Source organism: Giraffa tippelskirchi, chromosome 5 (assembly GCF_054371585.1).
Source record: "Giraffa tippelskirchi isolate mGirTip1 chromosome 5, T2T-mGirTip1v1.2.pri, whole genome shotgun sequence".
Lineage (NCBI taxonomy): Eukaryota > Metazoa > Chordata > Mammalia > Artiodactyla > Giraffidae > Giraffa > Giraffa tippelskirchi.
This window is the reverse complement of record NC_137279.1, coordinates 39,169,618-39,190,396: the sequence shown is the minus strand read 5'-3', so window position 1 is coordinate 39,190,396 and position 20,779 is coordinate 39,169,618. Positions and strand designations below refer to the sequence as shown.

Sequence of the window (20,779 nt, the reverse complement as noted above, 5' to 3'; positions counted from 1 at the left end):
TCTTGCTGGATACCTCTCCAAAAAAAGTATAATTGTATGATTCTATGCACAATCTGTAAGACTTAAAGCTAATCTCTTCTGTGATGAGAACTAAGACTTAAATGTTGTTAAGAATGAATTTAAGCAAAGCGTTAAGGAAGGGGAAATAGACATTCTTTCAGCAAACATTTGGTTATCTATTATGTTCTTTACAGGGTTAGAATATGGTGGATATGAACTTTGCTTTTATGAAACTTATATGCTAGAATATACATTTAAAGACAATATATCTGAAATTCTAACTTAACAGTATCAGAAGAGATGACATAAAAAGCTATAAGCATATGTATTTACCAGATATTTACTGGTCTTACTGTGTGTCTAACATACAGTGCTGGGTGATAGGAGTAAAGTGCTTATTAAGAAATCAAATGTAGTGTATATTTGGAAGGCAGCTATGCTCATTACTATACCGCTAGTGTATACATGTAGTATACATTTGAAGTGAAGCAATGAGGAGAATAATGCATGAAGGTAGACAATAAGCATCGAAACAAAATTATTAAAATCACAATAAAGTGTTTTGGTTGCATAGAAAGACAGTCTTAATATTGCTTCAGGACTAGTTTGTGAAGCAATTTTATCAGTCGGCCTTTTCTTTGTTGCAATATAGGATGAAAGAGGGGGACCTGTCAATGCTGAATTATCGGGAAAAGTAGGTTCAAGCTTACCTGTTCCTCCAGAAGAAAACAAATTAAAAGATGACTACATTGTGAATGTACAGGTAAGATTTGTTGCTTTGATTTTTTAATGATATGGCTTTTCAAACCACTTCACAACATAGAATACCTTTATTTGGTCAACATATTGTGTGTTTTTTTTCCCCTTTCTTTTTGTGATACCATTCAACTGGCTTTAACACTAGTCACCTGCTAGGTCCTGTTTTTGAGAAAATTCAAAATTACCGATGTAATAGTAAATGTGACCATTTTCCTTGTAGTGTAAGTTTGGTTGTAAATCTTTCTTTTTAGGTTCCATTTTGGCTCAGTATAATTTATCTTCTCTCAGGTTTTCAGATGTCAGGGGACATTTTTCTGACTTAAAGTATCTGTATGTAGAATACAGAGTATTTTGATAACCAAAATTTTATCACTTAGTGTGGAATATTAATAAATAATCATTAACTAATAGATTATGTTTTTCCCCTTTTCTCTCATATTATATCCTAAACATTATTTTTCATTTTTATACCAGATTTTAGGAAATATTTAAAACTAGGCCAGAGTGTAAGTTGATCAGAATGCTGATGCATCTGGAAACCATTTAATATCAGGAATAACTGAAGAAACTGGGGATATTTGATCTGGAAGGAAGAAGGACTAAGTAAAAACTAAATATCTTAAATATTAACAAAAATAAATTTCAGCTTAAAAGGAGGGGAAATGCTCTTTAAAAAAACACAGCCAGAGTTATTTTATGATTTAATTGGGTTATATAAGGAGATATGGTACGTTTCATTTTAATGAATTTTGGAGGACATTAGGAAAAGATTTGTGCCTAAGAGTAAGGGAAAAGTGATCTCTGTAGCCCTTCAGTTATATGAGTATCCCAAACAGTCTTGCCATTATTCATTTTCCTGAATTTTTATCATGGTATCCTCTTGTTCAAATACATTGAAGTACTTACTGCATCTTTAGAGACCTGTGCTGTTCAGTACATACTAGCTACCTGTATGTAGCTCTTGCACATTGGATATGTGGATAGTCCTAGTTGAGATTTGCTATAAGATTCACATCGATTTTGGAGACTTAGTATTAATAAAAGAGAAAAAGGAGTGTAAAATATCTTATTAATTTTTTATGTTGAATGATAATGCAATATTTGATAATAAGGTAATGGTTGTTTTCTCAAAGCCTCCATCATAAAATGCAAACTATTTCTATTCCTTTGCTAATTTTTCATTCCAGTATAAATTCCTCAAATGATCACATTTTATTTTACATTCTTATTTTATAAAGAATTTTAATTTTATATCGCATTCTTTATTTTATATTCTTCTGACTCTGCCTCTTATTTTCTTTCTGCTGCTGTACTGGCTTCTTCTTTTCTTCAAAGTCCTAGTTCTAGTTCATAGCAGTCCTTAGTTTCTCTTTTCTTTGAACTGAGCATGAGTACCTCTCATTTGATACTCAGTAAGTATTGCCTACTGTGTGCTAGGCACTAGTACATGCTAGGCACTAAGAGCATGAAGATCAAGAAAACGTAGTCCTTACTCAAGACATTTATAATGGAATTGAAGAGGAGAAATAAATAAATGAGGGCAATTAAGGTGTTACAGATGCTGTGATTAAAGTCAATACAGATAGCACTGGAGGCATAGAAGAAGGGGAATGGCTAATTCTATATGGAGTTGGTTGGTGGGGGGAAGTACTTATAAGAGGTTTGCAAACATAAGTAGGTATTAAGTACGTTTCAGATTATGTTTTGGAAGAGTGAAACAGGGCATACAGGCCTTAAAAGAGCAGCCAGAATCGTGTATTGCTTTGTAATGTTATTTATACATGCCTTGTATTGTTATTTGTTGATAAACATTATCTTCTAAACTGCTCAGGGACAAAAAACTATGTGGTACACTATTTTATACTATTTTAGTGTATACTATTATATATTAAATACTAGTATATAGTATTTTATACCAGTAAATAATAATACTGTTTAATATATACTGTTTTATATATTTATATAGGATTTTTGTGTTACTGTAGGATACATTAAGGTAATTATAGTAAGAGAGAAGTACAAATACAAAATAGGTCCTGATACAAAATAGGAAAGAAGAAAGACAAGCTGCTTTGTCCTGGTTTATGAAGTGCCATGACAAATCTGTAGAGCCTGTATTGTAATATGAAATATATTCCTTAGGGTGGTCATGTTAGAAGAAGGGATTTTTATAAAAGTACTTTTTTAGTGAACATTATATTGTTACTTTTGAGACATACTTTTTATAATATCATTTTCAAATAAAGAGAGAATTTGTTAATCCCAACATTAAATATGATTGACTTTTTTAGAAACAGGATACAGAGTCAAAAAAGTTAAGTCCATCTGTGACTGAGACACTCCCTACAGTTGATCTTCATGAAGATTCTTCCAGTGTAGTTGTGGACAGTGAAAATACTGAAAATATTTCCAGTTCATCTACCTCAGAGATCACTCCAATCTCAAAGCTTGAGTAAGTCATTACAAAGAAAAAAAGAATATCATTAGATAATGACAGAAAAATTTCTTTGATACTTAAATTTGACCTTTAGGCTATATAGCAGACATATATAATAGTGCATGTGTTTTGTGTTTTTTTTTTTTAATATAATGATCTTATAGCATAATGGGTATTTATTCTTCTAACTCAGGGAAGTTGATTGTATCCCAGCCATGAATTATCTTCATAATATAGGTAAAATGAAATTCTTGTTTAAGAAACATGGTACTTAACTGAATAATCTTTCCTATAATTATCAAAAATTCCAATGTCAGAGTATTCATTTCCATTAAGTATTACTGTGTCATTCCATTCATAGTATATCTTTGTATGATAGCTAACTTTTTCAAGCTTGATAATAAATATTCAGAATATCTAGATATATTTGGAATATTTTGGTTTCTTTTTCTCTTTAAAAATGTTTTATACCATTTTTAAAGGCTACTTTCCATTTTCAGTTATTACAAAGTATTGGCTATATTCCCCATGTTTTATACTACATACTTGAGCCTCTCTTACACCCAGTACTTTGTGCCTCCCACTCCCCAACCCCTGTATTGCTCCTTCCTACAGAAAAGGAAAGATATACCCATTTGAATGCAGAGTTCCAAAGAAAAGCAAGGAGAGATAAGAAAGCCTTCCTTAATGATCAATGCAAAGAATTAGAGGAAAACAATACAATGGGAAAAACTAGAGATCTCTTCAAGAAAATTTGAGATACCAAGGGAACATTTCATGTAAAGATGAGCACAATAAAGTTCAGAAATGGTATGGACCTAACAGAAGCAGAAGATATTAAGAAGAAGTGGCAAGAATACACAGAAGAACTATATGAAAAAAGATCTTCATGACCCAGATGATAATGATGGTGTGATCACTCACCTAGAACCAAACATCCTGGATTGTGAAGTCAAGTGGGCCTTAGGAAGCATCACTATGAACAAAGCTAGTGGAGGTGATGGAATTCCAGTTGAGCTATTTCAAATCCTAAAAGATGATGCTGTTAAAAGTGCTGCACTTAATATGCCAGCAAATCTGGAAAACTCAGCAGTGGCCACAGGACTGGAAAAGGTCAGTTTTCATTCCAGTCCCAAAGAAAGGTAATGCCAAAGAATGTTCAAACTACCACACAGTTGCACTCATCTCACGTGCTAGCAAAGTAATGCTCAAAATTCTCCAAGCCAGGCTTCAATAGTATGTGAACTGTGAACTTCAGATATTCAGGCTGGATTTAGAAAAGGCAGAGGAACCAGAGATCAAATTGCCAACATCTGATGGATCATAGAAAAGCAAGAGAGTTCCAGAAAAACATCTATTTTTGCTTTATTGACTATGCCAAAGCCTTTGACTGTGTGGATCACAACAAACTGTGGAAAGTTCTGAAAGAGATGGAATACCAGACCACCTGACCTACTTCCTGAGAAACCCTGTATGCAGGTCAAGAAGCAACAGTTACAACTGAGCATGGAACAAGGACTGGTTCCAAATTGGGAAAGGAGTACATCAAGGCTGTATGTTGTTACTCTGCTTATTTAACTTATATGCAGAGTACATCATGAGAAACGCTGGGCTGGAGGAAGCACAAGCTGGAATCAAGATTGCTGGGAGAAATATCAATAACCTCAGATATGCAGATGACACCACCCTATGGCAGAAAGTAAAGAAGAACTGAAGAGCCTCTTGATGAAAGTGAAAGAGGAGAGTGTGAAAAAGTTGTCTTGAAGCTCAACATTCAGAAAACTAAGATTATGGCATCCAGTCCCATCACTTCACGGCAAATTGATGGGGAAACAATGGAAACAGCGACAGGCTTTAGTTTTGGGGACTCTAAAATCTCTGCAGCTGGTGATTGCAACCATGAAATTAAAAGATGCTTGTTCCTTGGAAGAAAAGCTATGACCAACCTAGACAGCATATTAAAAAGCAGAGACATTACTTTACCAACAAAGATCTGTCTAGTCAAAGCTATGGTTTTTCTAGTAGTCATGTATGGATGTGAGAGTTGGACAGTAAAGAAAACTGAGTGTTGAAGAATTGATGCTTTTGAACTGTGATGTTGGAGAAGGCTCTTGAGAGTCCCTTGGACTGCAAGGAGATCCAGCCAGTCAATCCTAAAGGAAATCAGTCCTGAATATACATTGCAAGGACCGATGCTGAAGCTGAAACTCCACTTCTTTGGCCACCTGATGCAAAGAACCAACTCTTGGAAAGACCCTGATGCTGGGAAAGGTTGAAGGCAGGAGGAGCGAGGGATGACAGAGGATGAGATGGTTGGATGGCATCACCGACTCAATGGACATGAGTTTGAGTAGGCTCCGGGAGTTGGTGATGAGGAATAGGGAAGCCTGGAGTGCTGCAGTATGTGGGGTCGCAAAGAGTTGGACACGACTGAGCGACTGAACTGAACTGAACCCTCCCCATTGGTAGCCACTAGTTTGGTCTCTGTATCTGTGTGTCTGCTTTTTTTTTTTGTTACATTCACTAATTTGTTGTATTTTTTAGATTCCACATATAAGCTAACTCATACAGTATTTACCTTTCTCTGACTTATTTCACTTTTAGCATAATGCCCTCCAAGTCCATTTGCTGCAAATGGCAAGATTTCATTCCTTTTTTTTTGTTTTTGGCTGGGTAGTATTCCATTGCATGTGTGGATATATATATGACAGTTTCTTTATCCATTCATCTGTTGGTGAACACTTAGGTTGTTTCCATGAATGGGAATTGTAAATAATGCTGCGCTGAACATCGAGTACATGTATCTTTTCAATTTAGTGTTCTGTTTTTTTTTCAAGTACATACTCCAAGTGAAATTGCTGGGTCATAGTTTTAGTTTTTTGAGAAACCTCCATACTGTTTTCCACAGTGGATGCACCTATTTACATTCCCACCAACAGTGTGCATGGGTTCTCTCTTCTCCAGATCCTTGCCGACATTTGTTACTTACTACTTTTTTTTTGGAATTTATTTAGTTTTGGCTGCACTGGATCTTCATTGCTGTGCATGGGCTTTCTCTCAGTTGCGACAAGTGGGGATTATTCTCTAGTTGTAGTGCACAGGCTTAGGTGCCTCGCAGCATAGGGAATCTTAGTTTCCAGGCCAGGGATTTAACCCAGGTTCCTCCATTGGGAGGTGGATTCTTAACCACTGTACCACCAGGGAAATCCCTGTAAACTTTTTGATAATAGCCATCTGACAGATATCTCTTTGTGGTCTTGATTTTCCTTTTCCCTGATGATAGTGATGTTGAAAGTTTCCTTAATTTAGAAAGTGTCTTTTGTACTCCTAGCTTCAGCAGCATTACAAAGAACAAAACCCCTATCTTTTAATAGTATATTAAACATATCCTTTGTCAAATGAGTTAGCTTATATAAAACGTATAGGACAGTATCTGGCATAGAGTAAGAATATATGCGTCAGTTAATATAATTTTTATCATCACTACTATTTTTCTTCCACAGGCACTTTTTAGATACATATTCTTTTCTAGAATATGAGGGACTGGGTTGAAGGAGTTGTACACAAAGATGGTACAGTTATCATTTAGGAGTTTGCCCTGGTAAGGGACAAGGAAACAGAAGACATGCTTAGAAATAATGATGGTTTTTAAAATTTTTAAATATTAAACACTTAGTATTTAAGCCTAGATACTATATATCTGAACAGTACATCTTATTTTCTCATTATATTGAACATGATTGTCTAGTGAAATGAAAGTAAAGTAGGGAGAAATACTAAGTTATATATATTTTAAATGAAATTATAAAGGTGCTTTAAGAACTTTAGTGAAACATTTTGAGATAATAGATGATTTCTTGATATTGTAGGCAATAACTCTAATGTTGTTAGGATGTACTAATAGAAGTGAAACATGGGAGAAGATGCATTTAGAATAAATAATTTAAAAATCTTATTTTTGACAAAATCATATATTAACCTATAATATTTTGTTTTAAATTTTGGTAATTACTATTTAGAGGCCAGGCAAGGGCACCAGCAGATCAAGGGTCCACAGTTCACATGTTTTAAATCTTTACACAACTTACAATATGTGAATTCTTGAAAACCCTCTGTAGAACTTGAAAGCATTTTTTCCTGGCTTGGATTTGTTTTGGAAATCACTAACATCACTTTTAACTTATGCTGTATTATGTCCATTAAATTGTCAGATGGTCTTTTTTGTTTCTATTTTAGTGAAATAGAAGACTCTGGTACTATCCCTATAGCCAAGCCAGGGGAAACTGAGCAGTCTGAAACTGACTGTGATGTTGGTGAGGCCCTTGATGCAAATGCTCCAGTTGACCAGCCTTCCTTTGTCAGTCCACCTGAAAGGTGAGTGTGAGCTGTTTGCCCTTTATATGAATCTATAATAAACGGCAGTGTCACCTTTGAGTAGACTTTGGTGCATACTTAATTCAACTTTATGATTGAGAGAAAACTTACTTCTCTGTTCTCCTTTCTTGGTTTACTTTGTATTCATGTATACTTTTTATGGTTTGGATTTGTGTATACTTGTTATTCAGCTGAAGTTTGTTGATTTAATACGCCTTTTGATTTCAAATAGCCTCGTCGGCCAACATATAGAAAATGTGTCATCTTCGCACGGCAAAGGAAAGATAACAAAATCAGAATTTGAATCAAAAGTTTCGTCAAGTGATCAGGGTGATAGTGATCCAAAATCTGCATTGAATGCTTCTTCAGATAATTTAAAAAATGAGGTAGGTAAATAACATGCGCTATCTCCTACTTTGTTACACAGTGTGTTTTCATTTTTAACTAATCTTGTAATTTGTTAATCATATTTGCCATAAAGTTAGGGGATCAATAGTTAGTGATGAATGTGGAACTGAGGTGAAGTGTACTCCCAGAGAACAAGTGGTTACTTCATGAAACTATTGCCAATGTAATGTTCATACATAAAGTCATCCCAAGTATGAACTCTCTTTGGTTATATTTAATTATAAATGGTTTTCTGCCACCATAGACTGGTACCAGATGCATAAAGTCCTTTTTTAAGCAATTTTTAAAGAGAGCTTTACAGAAGTTATGATTGTTTTAAGTATCTTTAGACTATAACTCAGTAATATAGGATTAAATTTAGGCTCTTCAACTAGAATTATTTTAAAGGGACATTTTACCCTTTGTTATTTGTGTGCAAAATTCAACTAGACCGGCTTATATTAACGAATATGATTCTTAAAGGCAAGGCTCATCCCTGTATAATAGTTTTATTTTCTTTTCTCCTTTTGAGTTTTACTTTGACTTCATGTAGAGGCCAGTACACAGGCCAGTACAGAATTTCCTGAAAGAATGTTGGCAGAGAAGTATATTCCCTTCATCTAAGAAATACTTAAATAAAAGAGAGAAAGGCCACTGTGAACTTAACAAAAACAAAACGTGGAATCAGAGTTCAAAGTACTAAGTGCCTCGTCTGTATTTGTTTGTTTCTCATTTAACTTTTCTGTTCTCCACCTTTTCTTTTACATAGTTTCTGTGAATCTACATTCATCATTAATTAAACTTCATTCTGGAGACCTCACTATCATTGGACTAGCTGTTTGTATAATGCTTCTTATAAATGTAGGAGGTCAATATTTCATAGTCCGAGATCTTGTAGGAACAATTTCCCAGTGAAACCAAGTTAAGTGTGTGTTACAGTTCAGTTGTCAAATACCACAGGCATAAATAAAATTAGACAATACAAAAATGTCTTCTTTAAGCTATTTAAGTACCAAATGTAGAACTCAAGCATGGCAGCTAGTTTTGTCCAAGATTTGCTTGTTCGCCTTGACCATTCACAGCAGTGTCTTGCAGATCCTTGAGATAACAGGGATAAGCTCTCCTACTCACACAGACTTAAATGGGCGAACTATTCTGAACTGGATAGTGTATAGAACTACTGGACACTATGATATGTTCATTCTCTGACAGTTTTTCTGGAGTATTAAATAATTTAGGAGGTAATTAATTCAAAATTCCCTTCCTTTGCTTGTTATAATGCTTCGCAAAGTAATTTTATTGTGTTACAGTTTAGTTTTTTTATTTGTTGCTAAGAGGTGAGAGTGATTGCTCTGCCTGGCCCTCAAAGAGTATGTGTGTGTTCTTACTTTTTATTGTATTTCTTTTAGTATTTGGGCTTTACTCTCAAGCATCTCAACTAGATTAATTTTATAAATATTTGCTTATTTTCTCACTTAGACTAAATCTTTACTATTTAATTTTTAAATTAGTGTAATGCTGGTTTTTTAGTTTTATTTTCTGTGTATTATTTTTTAAATAGCTACATACTTTTATAAGTTTGTGTGTTCTGCAAAACACTCCCAACATGGAGGTTGTAGAGGAACCAATTTGCTAGTTGGTCTTCCTAAAGAGAGGTTATAGAAATTTGTGTTGCTGTATTATACTAATATACAGATTAGCATTAGTACTCAAAAATGTACCCTAATATGATATTTGTGCCATTTCCTGAAGTGAGTGAGTGAGTGAGTGATAGTCTCTCAGTCGTGTCTGACTCTTTGCACCCCATGAACTGGAGCCCACCAGGCTCCTCTGTCCATGGAATTCTCCAGACAAGAAGACTGGAGTGGGCTGCCATTTCCTTCTCCAAGATTTACGGTCTAAATAGATTTTGTATACTTCTCAAGGCCCTATTAATTAATGCATTATGTATTATTTTAGTAAGACAGAAATAATGTTAAAATGGAACGAACATCCTTGCATATATTCTTCCAATTAAGGTTAAAATAACGGATTGAATTGTATGCCCTCTTCAGTTACATTTCTTCTCTCTGCTTCAAATATAACCACTATCTTGAATTTGTTTTTGTTTTTTTTTTTTACATTTTAGAGGATGTTTTTAAACTTTTTTCAAATATTCATTGCTATAAACAATACATACTGTTACTTGGCATATTTTGAAACATAAAATGATATCATTCTTAAATATCATTTTACTCAACATTGTTTTTGAGTTTTGTTTATTCTTTGTTTTCACTGTTATATTTGATTCTACCACAATTTACCTGTTCTTCAATTCATAGATACTTAGATTATTTCTAATTTTTTGACATTATGAATAGTGCTATAATAAGTGTCCTTATGCATATTTTCTTAGGCACATATGTATGTTTTCATTGATATTTATACATAGGAATTAAATTATTGGGTCATAAAGTATGCATATCTTTAATATTACTAAATGTCACACTTACTTTAGCAGTCTCATAGATGTCCCATGGCTCAATAGGCTATCACATTTTAACCTCCATCAGATTGGTATAATTTATTATCTTTAGTTTTCATTTGCATTCCCTGATTTTACTGAGAGTGAGCATTTTGTATTTTCTCTTTACTCAATTTGTTGTTCCTCTTCCACTTTTCCCCATTATTGATTTACAGGCAGTATTTATGGTTAGTAATAATCTTTTGTTGTCTGAATGTATTTCATATATTTCTGTCTGTGGCTTATTGAACTGTGTGGTTTATGGTCTTTTGATATATTTAATTTTCAAATTTTAATCTAGCCAGATGTATCAGCCTTTTGAAAAATGATTTCCTTCATCTTGCTGAATCCTGGTATAGCCTGAATCATGAAGATATCTTTTCTATACTTTCTTTAAAGCTTTGCTTTTCACATTTAAGCTTTTACAGCCACCTTAAAATTTTTTATTGAAATCTTCTGGTGGCTCAGCGGTAAAGAACCCACCTGCCTAAGCAGGAGTTGCATGTTCAATCCCTGGGTCTGGAAGATACCTTGGAGAAGGAACTGGCAACCCATTCCAGTATTCTTGCTGGGAAATCCCATAGGCAGAGGAGCCTGGCGGGTAAAGTCCATGGGGTTGCAAAGAGTTGGATATCACTTAGTGACTAAATAACAACAGCAACAATAGCTGATTGATAGTGTTGTATAAGAGTTGGACACTACTGAAGTGACTGAGCACGCTGTGTTACTTTCTGTTGTATAGAAAAGTGAATCTGTTGTATAGAAAAGTGAATCAGTTGTATATATACATATATCAACTTTAGATTTTTTTCCCATATAGGTTATTACAGTGTTCCATGTGCCTATACTGTAGGTCTTTATTAGTTATATAAATGGTACTTTTTATTAAGGATTTAGTAGAAATAGTATGCATGCATGCATGCTTAGTTGCTCAGTACTACATCTAAAATTAGCTTGCTTTAATATATATATTATTTTAATGTAGATTTTAAGGTAGATTCACAGTAATTATAGTATCTGTACAGTTTTTGTATGGGTAATTGTTGGCTTATGAAATTATATAGAGTTTTTTACAACCCATGCTAATATTGCTAACATATGAAGGGATTCATCTTGTGGTATTCAGGTAGGTTTTAATTCTTCAAAGAGAAACTCAGCTTTTAAGTTAAGCCAAAACTTTTCTTTGTATGTTTTTGTTTTTCCAAAACATTTGTTTTCCATTCATTATAAAATTGGACTTCTAGTTTAATTTGACAGAAACATTTGTATTTACTAGTATAATTTATTCTATTTTCTCTATATTCTTTGAAATCTGAAATCTATTTATTTTTGACATTTCTTTCAGAGTTCTGATTATACAAAGCCAGGAGAAATTGACCCTACACCTGTTACAAATTCCAAAGACCCAGAAGATATACCAACATTTGATGAATGGAAGAAGAAAGTTATGGAAGTAGAAAAAGAAAAAAGTAAGGAAGCACTATAATGTCTTTTTTTTTTTAAGGGATTGGTTTAAATATGCAGTTTCTCTTTTTAATTGGTAAAATAAAGTAAAACTTCTGAAAATTTTTTAAAGGTGAAACTTACCAATATGCTTTTGGTTACCCACATGGAATTTATCTGTGTCTGTGTCTTATTGATCTTAATTAAAATCCATTATTGTAAATTATTAAACAAGGCTAAAATAAGATAAAGTGCGCAAAGCAGTGGTTTTCCATCTCAGTTTATAAGAGGAAAGTTTAAGCATGGAAAGTTCTCAGTCATAAAGCTTTAAACTGTAAACAGAATTGGACTAAAATATTACACTTTCTCTTTGTTGTTGTAAAAGTCTCAGAGTTAAAAATTATTGTTGGGGTTAGTGATGGATAAACTTCTATCCTTAATACAATAAAATGTATATGCAAAAGTTTTGATTCTCATAGTAAACTTCATTTTGTGAATTAAACTAAGCATAAGTCAAGTAATGTGGATTTTTGTAGTTAATTTGTTTACTAAAGATATAAAGCTATTTCATATGGGTTTTAAAAATATTCTCTTTAATATTAAAACCTGGACTCCAGATGGCAGCCTGTTGTTCTTGAGATTGTTTGCTGTTGGTATTTTCAATCATAATCGTCATACATATATGTTCATAATAAGGTTTGTCTGCAGGTCAATCAATGCATCCATCTTCTAATGGAGGTCTACATGCCACAAAAAAGGTCCAGAAAAATCGAAATAATTATGCTTCAGTAGAATGTGGTGCCAAAATTTTGGCAGCTAACCCTGAAGCCAAGGTACTTAAGTGTAAAATTCTTCTATACATATAGGAAGCTAGAGATTTTATTAAATATAAGCAATCGTTTCCTGGAAACTATATTTTAACATGAACTATTTTCCTAATCCACTAATAAGTGCAAGATTATGCTTTTAAAGACATAATTTCTTGCATGAATTCTTAGTGTATTGGTTGATGCATTGCACCATTTTTTTTTTTTTAAGAGCAGTTACAGGTTCCCAGCAAAATTGAGAGGAAAGTCCAGAGATCTGCCATACACCTGCTGTCCCCACATGTGTTAGTCTCCTCCCTTACCAGCATCTCCCACCAGAGTGGTACATTTGTTATAGTTGATGAATTTATATTGACAGATTGTTATCCCCTGAAATCCATAGTTTACATTAGAGTTTACTCTTATACATTCTGTGGGTTTGGATAAATGTATAATGACATATATCTGTCATTATAGTATCATATGGAGTATTTTTACTGTCCTAAAAATCCTCTGAGCTCTACCTATTCACTTCTTCCTTCCCCCAACTTTTGACAGCCACTGATCTTTTCACTATCTCCCTAGTTTTATCTTTTCCAGAATATCGTATAGTTGAAATCATACCATATGTAGCTTTTTCAGACTGATTCTTTCACTTAGTAATATGCATTTAAGTTTCATCCGTGTCTTTCCATGACTTGATAGCTCCTTTCTTTTTAGTATTGAATAATACTTCATTGTCTGGATGTACCATAGTTTATCCATTCACCTACTGAAGGGCGTACACTTGGTTTTTAAACTTTTAAAACCTGTGTTTTAAAAGGAAATAGCTAATAGAAAAAATCATTTTTCTTCTATAGCAACAGGCATTTAATTTTAGGTGTTTTATTACAAGCCTTACTTAGCACAGTATAGACAAAACTTGTAAATTTTAGCCGCTTTTATGCTTTCTTCCCAGGTGTTTCAGTCTCTTAGGTATATTTTAAGATCTAAAAATATAGAAAACCTAGAAAACTTGAGTTGAAATAAATATTTTTCTTTAAGTAATTTATTCCCTTCCCCTTTTTTAAAAATAGAGCACATCTGCTATTCTTATAGAAAATATGGATCTTTATATGTTGAATCCTTGCAGCACTAAAATTTGGTAAGTAATATAAAATTTAATAAAGTATGCTTTATATATATATATAGAAAATATTAACCTTTTATGTTAGGGTTAGATTGATTTGTTCATATATCACTTAATAAGCATTTATGATTGGTGCTGATACTATACTTTCCTTAGGTCCTGGGGTATAAAGCTGAAGACAAAATGTCTTTCCTTTTAAGAATGTCACACAAAATTGACAGATCTAGTTCAACAATTATCAAATAGTATGAAAAGTATGGCTGAAGAGATACTATAGAAACAGAGATGATATATAACTGCAGAAGAGAAGGAGCTTGGTAGAAGAAGTGATTTATGAGCTGAATCTTGGAGAATTAATTCCTTGAATTCATAAGTAAGTCACAGATAAGGGAGAGAGAGGTATTCAGGAAATGTAAGAAGGGACCAGCGCTAATGCCTTCTGGGCAGCTGTAAGTAGGAGCAAACTGAAGAACCTGCTTTAGTGATTACAAGAATAGAGGTACCACTAGAATAACCATGGAAGGTGAGCCAAGAGACTCAGTGTAGCAGTAATTAGGCCATTCATGCTATGTATACACAGCTTAAAAGTTTCTGAGGTTTATCTTAAAGACCACGGAGGGTAGTGTTTGTTTTAAGTAAGGAAACGACATGACCTCACTGGCATTTTGGGAAGGCTTATCCTCAAAAGATGGCCTACAGCATAATGCAGTTGGAAGCAGTGAAACCAGTTAGGAACCTGCTGTCATAGCTCATGTGGAAAATAAGAGCTTTAATTAAGGCATGGCAATTTGGATAAAGAAGAGAGAAGAAAATCTGAAAAATGTTTATAGCAGTTAAAATTGACAGCTTTTGCTTAGAAATTGGATGTGAAGAAGGCAGAGGCATCTGGTAAATCTCCCTGGATTTTGGCTTCATTGCTTCAATCTAATTCTTCCATTAACTAAGAATATAGACAAAGAAACTTATGGGGGATATATAGGGGAAATAATGTTTAATATGCCAACATTAGATTTTATTAGATTACTTGATTTCATTGATCAAAAGCAGCTATTTTAAAAACGAATTGAGGTAAATCACCACCATTTTACTGATTGATTAATGATGTGGTGTAGTCACTAAGTCGTGTCTGACTCTTTGCGACCCTATGGACTGTAGCCTGCCAGGCTCCTCTCTCCATGGAATTTCCTAAGCAAGAATACTGGAGTGGGTTGCCAGTTTCTTCTCCAGGGGATCTTCCCAACCCAGAGATTGAACCTGCATCTCCTGCTTGGCAGGTGGATTCTTTACCACTGAGCCTCCTGGGAAGCCCATTTTCCTCTTTAGATAATTGTTTATTCACACTTTTCCCTCTGGTTTACAATAATGCACTTATCATAAAGTTCTTTTATGTGTGGGAATTTGTTTCTATACTCTTTGTCCTGTTCCTTTGGTCAGTTTATCATTACCTGCAGAAACACCACATTCTTTAGCTTTATAAATCTTAATACCTGGTAGGGCAAGTTTTTGTATCATATTCTTCAGGACTGACTTGGCTGTTCTGCCACTGCTTTGTTTTGTTTTGTTTTTTTTCCTGTTAAATCTTAGACTTATTCTGTTGAGTTCCCCAAGTGTCCCAGTGGATTTTGTTTGGGCTTGTATTGCATCTTTTGCTGACTTTTTGATATTGAGTTTACTTATCCTATATAGGGCATATCTTTAAGTTGTTTTTAATGTCTTTCAATTATTATTATTTTTTTAACTTTTCATGAAAGTATTGTGTATCTTCTGTTAAATTCATTTGTGGGTATCAGCAGGAAACTAACACAACATTGTAAAGCAGCTATACCCCAGTAAAAATTAATAAAAAATTCATTGGTGGTTAAGTTTTTTCTTACGATTCTAAATATCTTTAAAAAATGATGTTTTGTTGTTTAGATATCCAGTTTTTTTTTAATGTATGAGTCTTATATCCAGCTACTTTTTTTTATATTCTCCTATTTTAATAGTTTATATGTAGAATCTTTGAGGATTTCTGCATAGAAACTTACAGCTTCCCTACATATTTTTCTCCTTTTTAAAATTTTCTAATCCTTTTTATTGTATTTTACTTTCTTTTTGTCATCACATGCTGGCTAGATCATTGAGAAAATTGTGCATAGTGATAGTGGGCAGTTTTCATCTTATTCCTTATTTTGAATGCAGTGCATCTAACCTAATACTTATAAGATATGTGTTTTGTGTTTTTTGTTTACTGAAGTGTAGGTGATGCTAGTGGTAAAGAACCCATCTGTGAGTGCAGGAGATGTAGAGATGTGGGTTCACTCCGTGGGTTGGGAAGATCCCCTGGAGGAGGGCATGGCAACCCACTCCAGTATTCTTGCCCAGAGAATCCCATGGACAGAGGAGCCTGACAGGCTACAGCCCATTGGGCCACAAAGAGTCAGACAAGACTGAAGTGACTTAAAGCACATAGTTGATTTACAAAATTGTATTAGTTTCAGGTGTACAAAATAGTGCTTCAGTATTTTTCTTGATTATATTCCATTTAAAGTTATTACAAAATAATGAGTATATTTTCCCATGCTGTACAATATATCTTTGTTGCTTATTTAGTCTATATATAGTATTTTGTGTCTCTTAATTCTGCCCCTCTCTTGTCCCTCCCCTTCCCTCTCCCTCCTGTTAGCCATGAGTTTATTTTATTCTTGTCTTCTTGTCATAGATTGATTGACCGTTAAGTACGTGGGTTCATTTCTGGCCTCTGTCCTGATCTGCTGATCTGTGTATCTGTTTTTGTATCTCTGCTATGCTGTTTTGATTACTGTAGGTTTGTTGTATAATCTGAAATTAGGGAGCATGATATCTCAAGCTTCTTTTTTCTCAAGATATTCTAAGTTTGAATCTGAGCTGTAAAGCCTTCCATGCCTCAGGGAAGATGTTAATTTTAAATTAAATATGTGATTTCAAAAATAGGACATTCATGTGGCTCAAACTCAAAAAGGTATTTAAAAGAGGTAGAAGAGTTATGATGAGAACTACACTTCCAATCTGTCATCTATCTTCCAATTCAGTGTTAAATTTTTAGATACCTTTTTATTTTCTTTATGCAAAAGAACAGAGATTTTATTTATCTCTCAGTTTTCACAGCAGCATATTATACATAATATTTATCACCTTGAATTAAGTTTTAACTTAAAATTTTCTGGTCATGTTTCTGTTTCATTCATATGTAAAACTTTTCTTTTTTTTTGATAACTTCATGAAATTCCATTATATGATTATACCAAGATTTAACTAGTCTTACGTTGATAGTATTTGGGTTGTTTATGGTAATCTTTTGCCATAACAGATAGTTATTATAAATAAGATTGTGCATGCATTGTTTTATACTTGTGTGAATAGATGGGAAGGTTTAGAAACCATATTTAAAAGAAGTAATTATGAGACTGTATGTGTGCTAAGTTGCTTTAGTCATCTCCGACTGTTTGCAACCACATGGACTATATAGCCCACCAGGCTCCTCAGTCCATGGGATTCTCCAGGCAAGAATACTGGAGTGGGTTGTCATGCCCTCCTCCAGGGGATCTTCCTGACCCAGGGATCAGACCCTTGTCTCTTAAGTCTCCTTCATTGGTAGGCAGGTTCTTTACCACTAGCACCACCTGGGAAGCCCATACATGAGACTGTATAGGTTTCCTACTTCTTCTCAACTTAGTTTTAGTAAATTAGTTTGGTTAATTATGTTTTTCTAGAAATTTGCCTTTAATCCATTTTGAAAGTTTTTGTAATGGAGTTGTTTATGATATTCTCTTACAGTTTAAAGATCTTTTCTTTGTACCTTTGCAGATTAGTCTAAGGTCAGCTCTGTTCTTTCTCAAGATTATTTTGGCTATTTGGGGTATTTTGTGTTTCCACATAAATTTTAGAGTTATGTATTCTAGTTTTGTAAAAATGTCATTGGTATTTTGATAGGAATTGCATTGCATTTGTAGATTGCCTTGTGTAATACATTCATATCATCTAAATTTTGACACATAGTATTTTATCAAAATACTCTTATGATTAGGTCTGCTACTTTACTGATCTTTTAAAATTTCTGGCCTACTATTAATTAAGAGAAGTATGATGAAATTAGATGTGTCAGCTTTTATATGTAGTTTTACTAATTTACATGCAGTGTTATCTACCTCTAAGAAAATATAAAAGATGAGGCTTAGATAAAAAAGCATTTTAAAATCAACCTTTATGAGGAACAATTGCATATGTACTACTAATTTTGTATATATTATGAGTGTTTACTACTTTAATAAAAGTTTTAGAAATGTTAAATCTTCTTGGTGGATTGACAGTATACCTGGTAATACATTTGTCCAAAAATTTATTTTAATAATATCAATAATATAGCTCATATCTTAGAAATTGAGAACGTTGTATGCAAAAGAGGTAGAAGAGAATTTGCTTTTTCTTCTTAGTGCTCTTTTAGATTTGTAAATAGAAAGCAAAATCTGAGTCTGATTTTTAGTTTCCTCTCCCTGGGGTGGTGGTACAGACAGTGTTTAGGCTTTGGATCCAGATAGATGTGTCTTTTGACTTTTAACTTTGTTAGTTGCTGGCTAAATGACTCTTAGGGCTCTTGATTTGCCGTTTTAACAGAGACTAATGAACTGTGGTTTGAAAAAGATAGTTAATTTTCTCTGACACAAAAACCTCAAGTTGGTAGGCGGGGCGGGGGTATAGTAGAAAACAATTAAAGGACACATATACCTTCTGTCGTGTTTTTCTACCACCCCCGAGATGTTGTCCCTGCCTGCATTGCTGTGATGATTTCTTCCTATCACATCCTCATTCTGACCTGTAAGGTGAGAGGAAGCAGAAGTAGAGGTAGCAGCTTCCTTTTGAAGGCTTGAACTGAAAGTTGCACTGGACACTTCTGCCCATATCCCGTCACCATAATTAAGTAACATTGCCAAGACTGGGAAAAACAGTCTTTGATTAGTGACTGTATGCTTGGCTACATCTTTGGAGAGGGGAACAAGTTCTGTTTTAAAAAGCAGAAAGGAAAAATGTGAAGTAACCAATTGAATGATTCTGTAAAATAGAGATAATCTCCTATGCATTTTGGTTGTAGAATTAAATCAGACCATGGACATAAATCATCTAAAATGATATCTGACACAGACTAAGCATTCAGCAACTGTTAGTTTACTTTTCATCAGGACCTGTTCTCTGAATCATGGCTGTTCTTACCATCTTCTGGAATTCAGTTCTGTTGCTCCCCAAGATTAACACAGTATGTTAATTGTAATGCTTTTAATTTAACATTTACTTGTCAGTGTATATAATCTCATTTGATATAATAATTAGTTTATTAAAGTATTGATTAGAGTCCTAGATGTCATGAGTATTTCTTTCCCCAAATGCCATGCTAGATGTAGTTTTATTTTACACATGTAGAACCATACTGTTAATGTTTTCCTAAATAGCAATATTTCGTGGCATCTTTTCCAGGTCCATGATACGTATCTCAAATATCATTTTTTTTTCAAAAATTTCACACACGTGATTTCATATAGTTCCATAATAACACTTAGTTTTCTTTCCCTACCCCTATTTGCGATCCCCTGTTCCATCTCCCCACTGGTAACCGTTTGTTCTCTATACCTGTGAGTCTGCTTCTTTTTTGTTTTACTCACTAGTGTGTTGTTATTTTTAAAAACAGTTTTATTGGTGCGTAATTGACATATAAAAAACTACACATAAAATAAATAGTAAAATGTTAAAGTGTACAATTTGATAAGTTTTGATATTTATTCATCTATGAAGCCATCACCACAGTGAAGATAATAAACATATCTGTCTCCCCCCAAATTTTCTTTATGCTCCTTTATAATTTTTCTCTTCCAGCCCTTACTCCCATAGCAATTACAGATCTGTTTTCTGTCACTATACATTGGTCTGTATTTTCTATATTTTTATATAAATGCAATATATAGTTTCTAGTACCATTTTTAATAGCTGTTTGGTATTTCATTGTCTGAATGGGGCCATAATTTGTTATAGTTTTAGTACCATTTTTAATAGCTGTTTGGTATTTCATTGTCTGAATGGGGCCATAATTTGTCAATCAATCCTCTATACTAAACATTTAGGTTGACTTCCTGCCCCCTAGCCCTCACTTTTATAGACTGTGCTTCGATATATTTATTAAGATGCATACACAAGAGTGATCATTTGGAACTGTGTGTCCGTAGATTAACTTTCTAAGAGTATATTGCTTAATCAACAGCTGTGGTAACCTTTTGCAATAATATGGCTAAACTGCTCTCTAGACTAGTTAGGTTACACTCTTACTAGCTGTTCTTCGTCAAGTCATTCCTTCTCCAAGAATGAGCTTTGTCATTAGAAAAGAATCTTTATTAAAAAAATACTGTAGGACAAAATCAGTATTTTTTTTCCCACTAATGCCATGATTGGGAAATACTTAGGGGTGTTCTTTTTCAAATCCTCTTCCTTCCTTGCATTTTTTAATGAATAACTTAATGGAGGTCTAGTTTATGTAAGCTGTTAATGTCATGTTTAATATGAATTGTTATTCTAGTTGGTTTATCTAAATAATTGTCTTGTGCTCTTTTTAAAGGTTTGTTATTGAACTCTGTGAACCAATTCAAGTAAAACAGTTTGATATTGCAAATTATGAATTATTTTCTTCTACTCCTAAAGACTTTCTGGTTTCTATCAGTGACAGGTAAATTCTAAAGCTGGTTTCTGTGGAGTTAATATTGGATTTTCAGAATAAAAATTTTAAAATGGGTCATGTTTTAATACTTTAATTATTTTATTTTTTGTTTTAATCAACTTGTATCCATTTGTAAGAACAGTAATAATACTATTGTAGGGTAGTCATTTGTTAGTTTACTTTCATTAACTTATATAGTGCTTATAACAACCCTAGATGTTATTAT

The 20,779-nt window shown here is 33.6% G+C and overlaps 1 protein-coding gene across 24 annotated transcripts in view; it reads left to right on the top strand.

Moving 5' to 3' along the window:
- The window catches only part of SUCO (SUN domain containing ossification factor), an 84,948-nt gene that overhangs the window by 23,382 nt on the left and 40,787 nt on the right, over positions 1-20,779 (top strand). For 9 of the 24 annotated variants that reach the window (XR_014053418.1, XR_014053417.1, XR_014053419.1 and 6 more), the window contains exons 3-10: positions 653-763; positions 3,051-3,211; positions 7,433-7,570; positions 7,803-7,956; positions 11,806-11,929; positions 12,612-12,736; positions 13,786-13,853; positions 20,455-20,562. Coding sequence is in view for 18 of the 24 variants with exons in the window: in XM_081489431.1 (XP_081345557.1) it covers positions 653-763; positions 3,051-3,211; positions 7,433-7,570; positions 7,803-7,956; positions 11,806-11,929; positions 12,612-12,736; positions 13,786-13,853; positions 20,455-20,562 (989 nt within the window). In the remaining 6 variants the exon portion in view is untranslated. Of the gene's footprint in view, positions 1-652; positions 764-3,050; positions 3,212-7,432; positions 7,571-7,802; positions 7,957-11,805; positions 11,930-12,599; positions 12,737-13,785; positions 13,854-18,945; positions 19,108-20,454; positions 20,563-20,779 lie in introns of those variants that run through there. The other 15 variants (XR_014053420.1, XM_081489441.1, XM_081489436.1 and 12 more) reach the window with 6 other exon arrangements.